The sequence below is a fragment of the Pollachius pollachius genome (assembly GCF_949987615.1).
Source record: "Pollachius pollachius genome assembly, chromosome: 11".
Taxonomy (NCBI): Eukaryota; Metazoa; Chordata; class Actinopteri; order Gadiformes; family Gadidae; genus Pollachius; species Pollachius pollachius.
In genome coordinates, this window is record NC_136944.1 from 8,220,140 (window position 1) to 8,228,546 (window position 8,407).

Consider the following 8,407-nt stretch of genomic DNA (forward strand, 5'->3'; position numbering starts at 1 on the left):
TATTATGAAAAGTGAATGAGGAAGATCATTGTCTGACATTTTGTTGTGTCTGTGTTTCTGTCAGCCCATAAATAGCCTTTTTTGTTAACTGTCCTCCACCATAGGCAACGATGGCTGTCTCTAAATACCATTGTTTACCGTGGCGGCCATTTGGTATTAAGGGTTAAAGGTATTCTTTTTCCAGTTCAGAACTGGCTACTCTTGAATCAGCTCATATTGGGCAGGCGCAGTAGCTTACCGAGTCTAGGTGGCGACGTTAGCTTTGTTAGCCTGAGCATGTTCGTAATAATTTGGGTTTTCTCGGGCCGTCCCTCTGCTGATTTGAGGGAGGTTTTTGGGGAGGGTGGGGAATGGGGAATTAACGGTGTTAAAAAGGGGCTTCCTACAATTTGAAAGATGCCTTGATGTCTGTTGAAGCCTTTCATCAATTTATTTCTCAGGTACATGAAATTACTCTAATCTCATGGATGTGTGGTGGGGAACACTACTATTCACATGAAACGGCCCATGCTGATGTTTTTGTTTCTTTTCTTTTTTACAAATCTGATAATTGCTGATTCAGCCAGGAAGCTTTAATATTGTTGTTGGGGTCTAAACCTTTTATTTGTATTATAGACTATAATGGATAACCACACGCTCACAACATGGTCTAGTGTTTTTTTCATTGACATGCCCCATACGTCCAAACAAGTATTTTAGACAACTCACACACATACTCAAACTATTCAGTAAACTGAGCGGGCAAATCCTTTCCTCACAAAATGCACATAACGGTTATTTTAGACGGGTGGATAGGACACCATTGGCCGAAGGGCTGCCGATGCCAAAGGTTAAGCTGAGGAATAAGTGACCGTTTTTAGCGTGGCTTACATTCATCGTCTTGGACCAATCCGTCCTGTATCTACCCTGATGTCTTGTGCTGGTGGGAGAACATCCTGTGGCTTAGCAAGAGGCTGTAGGCTTACCCATGTTCAGGGTATAACATTGTATAGGTCCAGGTGGCAAACAATGGAACGTTATCTTGTCATGGTATACTAAACACCCTCAAACAGTGGGCATGCCGACTATCCTAAGTGAAGATGGCAAAGGTAAGTCACAGAAACTTGGGAAGAAAGGTGCATGCAATTTTTACATCTTTCAACCAGTGTTTTTATTAAGCAGTGACAGGTTATTTGTAAGCAACAGAAATGGGAGTGCAATAGTTGGCATTGATTGACAGGTAAATATATTTGATGACCAAAACAAAGAACAGCCCTTACCAGTAAGTGAACCATCAAGGAATCACTGAATCATAATCTGTTTATTTACACTCATTATGAAAATAATAAAATTTAGATGTCCCTGTTAAAAATGGAATTTGTGGATTTCCCTCCGGTGTGAAGTCATTTTAAATGTCTAACTTAGAGACCTTGAAAGAAGTTATGGTATTTCTATTGTCTGGTACATTGCCTTTTCGATAGTGAAGTGCCATGCCCCTTCTAACTGGAATAGTGTTGCTTTTGCGCAGGTTTCTGCTGAATGCCAAGCAACAAGTATAGCGGTCTGGATTATGCATTTTGTTAAGGTGCCATGAAAGGAAGGACGAATTGCACCACAACGTTATGTTGATTTAAATCTAGATTCATTGCAATGTACCAGAATGAAAAAATAAATACAATAACACTTAAGTCGTGAGTCAAAGTCACAGTTTATCACCAGTAGCTGATCACATAGCAGGGAGAACTAGAGAGGCACACGGTCAGTGTGCCTGGGTCCCTTGGGTCGTCATCATAGGCAGGGTCGTGGTCAGCGGTGCTGCCATGTGACCTGCTGTATGAAAGAAGTACATCTGAAAGAACCAATGAACAAGTGTTTGATTATTTCCAATATCCGGTTGAATTCAAAAGGACAGATTATTCTATGCATATTTTGTTTGCATAGTGTTTGGCATATAAACAGGTCAAACAAGACATTGCTGTGTGACAGGATCTGGAGTGTTTATTTTAGATGGTATGAGCAGGTACTAGTTAGTCTACTAGTAGTCTGCTTGTTAAGGGGTGAGTGACATGAGCAGAAAACAACTGTTTATTGAAATCAATGTCAAATGGGTCCATTATATTCCAATAGTGGATAAATATTAAGAGATTTTTCGATTCAAATCTAACTAAACGGGCTACTTACTTTGCAGCCGATCGCCAGCAGCGAGTGCAAAATCAAGATGGTCAGCAGAGTAATGGCCGCCGTCAGCTTGGTGTGGTCACGGACGACGGGCAAGAAGGTGAAGACCAACACCGACCCCGAGACCACAGTGGACACCAGAATCAAGAGCCAGCGCAGCCACTCCAATGGTATGATCCATAGTAGCTGTAGGGTTGTAGAATACAACATGGTTGGATACATGCATCAATGGAAATCTGCTGAGCCACCATCATACTCTACTGGCATATATATATATATATATATATATATATATATATATTCAGGAATTGTATGTAATCATACAAACATAATTATATTATTCATCCTACCCTGGTTGAGTTAAAGGGTTAAGAACATATATGCACCTGTACCCCTACTTTTGAAGTAAGAAATTATGTGGTATGAACCACACTTCAATGCAAATTGAATCCAGAGCTATACTTTCAAATATGACAATCCAATCAAGAGTTTATGGATGTAAAGCATCAGGTCGTCCTTGAAGCCCTTTAACGATCAGACAACAATCCTTTTTTCATCAATACATTTTAATTAAGTAGGATGAGTTCACTAAAACATATAAAGACCACAACAACTGGTCCTAACATTTATGATGCGTACTTGAAATAATTGATGCAAAGTTTGGTGGTAGAAAAGATGTGAACTTACAGAGGTAGGGATGAAGATGAACAGGGAGTAGCCATAAACACACACGGTCTCCAGAAAGGTGTAGCATCCCATTTGGCCCTCAGCGCCTCTCCGCCAGGTCAGGAACCCCCAAGCACAAAGTGGCACCAACGAGGCGTACATGAAGATGACTATTGCTGCTATGGTTACTAGAAACAAAATACATCATATTTAACAAGTAGTCAAGTGTCACCAACCGTCAAAACCGATGTGACAGTGCCACCCAAGGTATACAGTTGATGTCTCACCCAAGTCCCTTTCCACACTTAATATTTTATCCTAAGAGAAACAACACAGAATTGTTAACATGATGCAGCAAGTAGTAGTGTGTCCGAGGTCAGTCAAGTAGTTGAACTCCCCATGGTTGTTATTAGGTGTCAAGCTAGGGAGGTTTATAATAGTTGTATGATTCCACAACAATTGTAGTTCCACATGGTCCCCTGCAGTGTTGGGGGTAACGCGCTACTTTACTAGACTATAGTAACGCGCTTTCCTGCGTTACCCAAGCCGTGTTTGCCTGCGTGTAAAGTTCTGATCTGTTGTGGTGCGTGCCTGTGTGTCTGCAGTGCCTGCTTGCCCCGGCACGTTGCCATAGCGATCGATTTGAGTGACATAGCTGCTTGTGCGAAGGAGTGCTCAAGTGTTGGAGCGCAGAAGCAGGTGACACAGAAAGACGGTGTCAGGGTTCATTGTAGAAGACATGCTTCCCCTGTCAACTATTGAATCGCCCAGATTTAGAAAAATACTAGATAAAATACCTGCGACTCGCAAGCCAACATCCGAAACATTTTACCATTACCTAGTGCATTTCTGTTTTAATTGTATGGGATAAAGTGACCTTTTTATATTTTTCATTGACCACTTCATTTTTGTTCTCATGTTTCCTAAAGCCTGTGTTTTGAAACTTGTGTGTTGCTACTGATTGACCTCACCATAGCCTACTTTATCCTGTTTGTGGATTTTACAGTGAGGCATTTCTTTGTGCAGACAAGGATATTGTTCTTTCATATGGTTTTATATGCTATTTTGTATGATGTATACAATAAACACTAAGTGATGATAGGGTTATGATGTTTGTCCATGTATCTACAGTAAATTAAGAAACGGGAAAGTAAAGTAACAAGTAGTGAAGTTGCTTTTCAAATGAATGAATTTCATGAATGAATTTCAAAACGGCTTGTAACGCCTAATCACACTCACACCTGGTGGTATAATATGACACCTTTAACTACATCTGGCTAGAGTCAAAGGCGAGCATATTATTAACCACTAGATGGCAGCAAAGTCAAGTTTAATAATGAACTTCATATATTTGCCAAGATATATTTTGCATGGATTGTACTAACCTCTGTGGAATTGAGGTCTGTAGTGATATGTCTGGTCTCCAAATTGGCTGAGGAATGTAGAGAGGTTGCCACTGATAGCAACTGAGAAGATCAGTGTCACACAGATCCAGAATGGACCTAACACACACACAGTAATTAACTACATTATATATGCACCTGGGTATGGTCCAGGAATCTACAATGCTAAGCAAATCATGTTAATCAAATTGTTGATTTTACTTTTTTGCAAAGAGATTTTGCTATATTTTTATTTCACTTGCCATCAAGTTCCTTTTAGGCAAAATGTGAAGTACTTAGGGCTAAGCTTACCATATAGATCTGGTTTGTTCCTTAGGTAGTGTTTGACGAAGTTCCTTCCTGGTATTGGCATAACGGAGCCTTTCAATCTGTCCATAACCTGTGTAACATAAAACCTATATTAAACGGTTTAATCTATTCTAAATTAGTTTCCTGTTTGATTAGAAACTCTACTTAGAAATAAATGAAAGATGCAGATTAAAATGGGATAGTGGCAATGCATAACAGTTGCTTATCTTCATATTCACACCGTCTCAAACAGTTTCTTAGTTACCATTGTATACAGGGTTAGTAGTACCACCAGGTTTGTGTTAACATTTTACCTGTACTGTTTCCACGTTGAAGAAGGATTGGTAGTAGTCAAATGTCCAGAAGCCTCCAGTTGGGGTCTCTCCTAAGAGCTGGGAGCAGAGTCAGTTGTTAAAGAAAGCGTTGTACTAAGTGGTGAACTGGGAAAAGCAGCTGCCCTGTGCAACATCTTACTTGCACAGTTGAGGCCACGTTGGTCTCAACTCAAAAATGTATCTTTTTAATCCTGTCAAGCCTACCACCATGTTGGGAAGGGGGGCAGCATAGTGTAGTGCTGGTTTTGACATTAGAAAAAGTTATAAAAGGTTATAACCCTGATTAGCTTATCTACTTTGAAACGCATCAGCACACTGCAAAATCACAATATCCGGTTTAAGTTATTTCTTTCATACCCTATAGTTATACAAAAAATAGGCATGTTTGAATGTCACTGGCAATAGGACATATGTTGAAAACATGGACCTTTAACCTACCTTTGAATTCTCGAGACCCTCCTCATCCTCGTTTAAGTCTAGTTTGACATCCTCCTCCCCTGAAAGGGAGGCAAGGGAGTCGGAGACCGCCACGGTAGTGGCATTTGGGTCTAATGACAGCAGGTTGGACACCTCTTCAAAATCTGGCAAGGGCAAAACAAAAAGGTGTTATTTGTTTGTTGGAATGCTGTTCTTCGGCATTTACTTGATTTGCCACTCTGATCCATCTGAGAGTCGTTTGAAAGATTGTGGTCCCTCACATACCCACTTTATAAAGAGCTGATTGGAAACAAGCTGTATCACTGATATTTACCCAATATTTAACACCACTGCTTTTGCTTGCGATTACAAGTATCGAATAACAAATGTCTACTGTATATAATCGAATCTCAGCAATCTGTTGCAAACTCACCTTGGAATTTGAGTTCATCTGTATTGTCCATCGGGCTGACTTGAGAAACACCTAAGGGAGAAACTAAAAAGCATTTTTTTTTTGGTGAGGGTAACATGGTGGCATTATCACCACGGTTCATTTAGTGAAATATAATTGTTCTGACTTTAAGTGATCAGTATGTCTGGTCTTGTCATGAAGGCTATGTAGGCCTAAGTAACAAACAATATATGTCTTAATCATAAACTGCTCCTTTCAAACAGTCACTGTGTCGTTTGCGGAAGTTGAGCTACAAACTTCTAATCAGATCGACAAGTCATTGCACAACTGCAGTCACATTTACTAGACTTACCTGGACTACGCGGTCCTGCTAGGGACTGGTGGCTGCCTGTCTGCAGACGGTAGAGCAGCTACGACGGTGACAGGACATCCACGCCGCTGGAAGGGACGTCAATGTTTTCAGTGCAGAAGGACGGTTTTAGAAACACTGTTAGTTAAAACGATTCTTGAAAATCTTTTAATATAGATGGACACAAACGTAAATATTTATAATCATGCGGGCTGACGGCATTTCAATGGAGCAGCTGTCATCATCCAGGTCCTTTTGTCGGGATAATGACGTGGAGGCATTTGACAACAACCTGGACACGTGACAACGCAGGGCATCCTGGGAAGAAAATGGCTGCCTCCGTAGTGACCAGGAGGCTGTGCTCAACCGCAGCCGCCGCGGCTGTCAAAACTACCCGTTGGGAGAGATTAAAAAAGAGTAGAGTGGGTGAGTAACCCTGGTAACGTCTGGTTTTTTACCTGGTATTTTTGTCCTTGGATAAATGTAGTTGACATTCAACATGGAGTCCAGACTTTAGAAACTTGTTCTGCTTACTGCCTGCAGTCTGCGAATTTTCCTCAATTCTCAAATATTGGGGTTACCCCATCGTCTTTTATTCAAAGTTAAATTACATCTCGAAGATGATTGCATTTCTGTCTCCTTTTCCCCACAGCTAAGTGGTGCTCCGGCGTGCTTTTGGACTACAAGGAGGCTGTGCGAGAAGTGGGACTGGGTATCTGGAACCGCCCGCTTAAATCTTCCGTGTACATCGGCCTGCTCGGCGGTGCCGGGGCTTGCATCTACACCCAGCCGGACGAAACCTCCTTCGAGACGGATCTGCTGGACGTCTCCAACAAGCTGGGTCTGCTGTCGCCATGGATACGAAGTGAAACCTCCGACCAGCACGTACTGAATCTGGTGAAGTTGCGAAACGAAGGTCGTTTGCGCCATATCAGTCTGGGACTGGTGGCCCTGACCTTCTGCGCTGATTATGACCCCGAGGCGGACCTCTACGAAGCCCAGTGCGGGAACCTGTCCATCCCTTGGAGGTCGCTTCATGAGCGGGTAGTGGATGTGGGCTTTGCCGGACGCTGGTGGATACTGGACTCCAAGATGAAGGACTATGATGTGAACGATGCGGAATTCAAGAACCTACCAGTGCATATGCAGACAACGCAGCCCCCAACTGTCAAAGAGGTAGAGTCCACCGAAAAGATGCATAAAGATTCCTGGCTACCGATCCAAATGGAGGAGGACAAGGAGAAAAATATATGAATTTTATCTAGTGTTTGACCGCCAGACTATACTATAACGTAATAAACATTCTCGGGCTCGGCACCAAACGCAGGCAAGTTTCTTAATTGGGTAAAATTGGTGCAGAGTAGCACCTAACTCGGATTGCACCCAAACATTGCTCATTACTTTCTACGTTTGTTGGGTCAAGCATATAGCCGTAACGTGTATGTAGTATGAAATGACCAAAACATAAAAAAAATAAATGGTTTACTTCCAATAATAATGCACTGTCGTACACTTTTTTAACTAACACACAGATCTACATATTTTTATATCTACATAAGTATTTTTGTATCGATTGTTTTGAAGTGCAATTTAAGATTTACTCTACAGCTGATGAACTTGAATCAATCATATTTTCCATGTGAAGTAAAATATATATTTTATGTCGACTAACATGTTTTTTGATAGATTAAACAAAATATCTGAAGGCAATTTTTTATAACATTTGCAAGTGCATGTAGCCACACAGATTATACCTTTTGCTCTGAAATTCGCTTTTGAAAAGAGATCTGTTGTCATCTGACACAAGATACCAGTATACATTTATATAGAATAAGTGGCTTGTTCTGCTCAATCAAGTAACAATGGTGGCTCCTCACGTGCACGCTGCATACTCCCTGATAGCCTCGAGCCCCAGTGGACCTCCGTAGTACAGAGAAGGGTGCACATGACTGCCATAGTAGACTCTCGTCCAGAGGCCTCTTACGTAAATGAGGCTAGGGTTAATTGTGTGCCTTCATCAAAATATGTCTCACGAAATGGATTTAGCTGACCTTTTCCTCTTTCTAGAAATAGGTAAGTCATTATTGAGACTTTAAATCATATGATTGATTATAGAGCGATTGATTAAAGCGATTCGAAGACAGGTGATCAGCTCTTAGTAATGGTGGCGCCGCTAACCCCTGTCTTTAAATACAGGACCCTGGACCCTTTAAGTTCAGTGCATCGACAAATATTCTAATGTAATTGAACACACCATTCAGTTCTATATTTGTCCTATTTGCTACAAAGCAATCATTTGTTTATGTCATGAACTTATGTCTAATGTTAAATATTGTGATAAATAATCAGCAAAGTGGGCGATGTGTAAATCATCCATGTT

The 8,407-nt window shown here is 41.2% G+C and overlaps 2 protein-coding genes across 3 annotated transcripts; one reads left to right on the forward strand and one right to left on the reverse strand.

Moving 5' to 3' along the window:
• Positions 1-372: 372 nt before the first annotated feature.
• Positions 373-6,290, reverse strand: yipf2 (Yip1 domain family, member 2). 2 transcript variants are annotated; one of them, XM_079747184.1, is made up of 9 exons: positions 6,031-6,290; positions 5,700-5,762; positions 5,288-5,430; positions 4,829-4,906; positions 4,518-4,605; positions 4,209-4,325; positions 2,845-3,011; positions 2,161-2,343; positions 373-1,828 (listed from the first exon to the last, which is right to left on the reverse strand). In XM_079747184.1, exons 2-9 carry the CDS (start codon positions 5,728-5,730, stop codon positions 1,739-1,741), a joined length of 897 nt encoding a protein of 298 aa, XP_079603310.1. In that variant the 5' UTR covers positions 5,731-5,762; positions 6,031-6,290; the 3' UTR covers positions 373-1,738. The 2 variants fall into 2 exon arrangements, with proteins under 2 accessions (XP_079603310.1, XP_079603309.1); XM_079747183.1 differs by lacking the exon at positions 6,031-6,290 and having other exon boundaries at positions 5,700-5,986.
• Positions 6,291-6,293: 3 nt separating this feature from the next.
• Positions 6,294-7,479, forward strand: timm29 (translocase of inner mitochondrial membrane 29; the record flags this gene model as incomplete). The annotated part of the gene is made up of 2 exons (XM_079747186.1): positions 6,294-6,453; positions 6,680-7,479. 2 exons carry the CDS (start codon positions 6,294-6,296, stop codon positions 7,279-7,281), a joined length of 762 nt encoding a protein of 253 aa, XP_079603312.1. The 3' UTR covers positions 7,282-7,479.
• Between the last annotated feature and the right edge of the window lie 928 nt (positions 7,480-8,407).

Excerpts from the sequence above, each read along its gene's own strand:
- yipf2 (XM_079747183.1), bottom strand. The coding sequence starts at position 5,820 with ATGAACCGTGGTGATAATGCCACCATGTTACCCTCACCAAAAAAAAAA. Across the intron at positions 4,606-4,828 it reads TCAACGTGGAAACAGTACAG|GTTATGGACAGATTGAAAGG; the intron begins GTAAAATGTTAA and ends TATGTTACACAG. Across the intron at positions 2,344-2,844 it reads TCATCTTCATCCCTACCTCT|CTACTATGGATCATACCATT; the intron begins GTAAGTTCACAT and ends ACAACCCTACAG.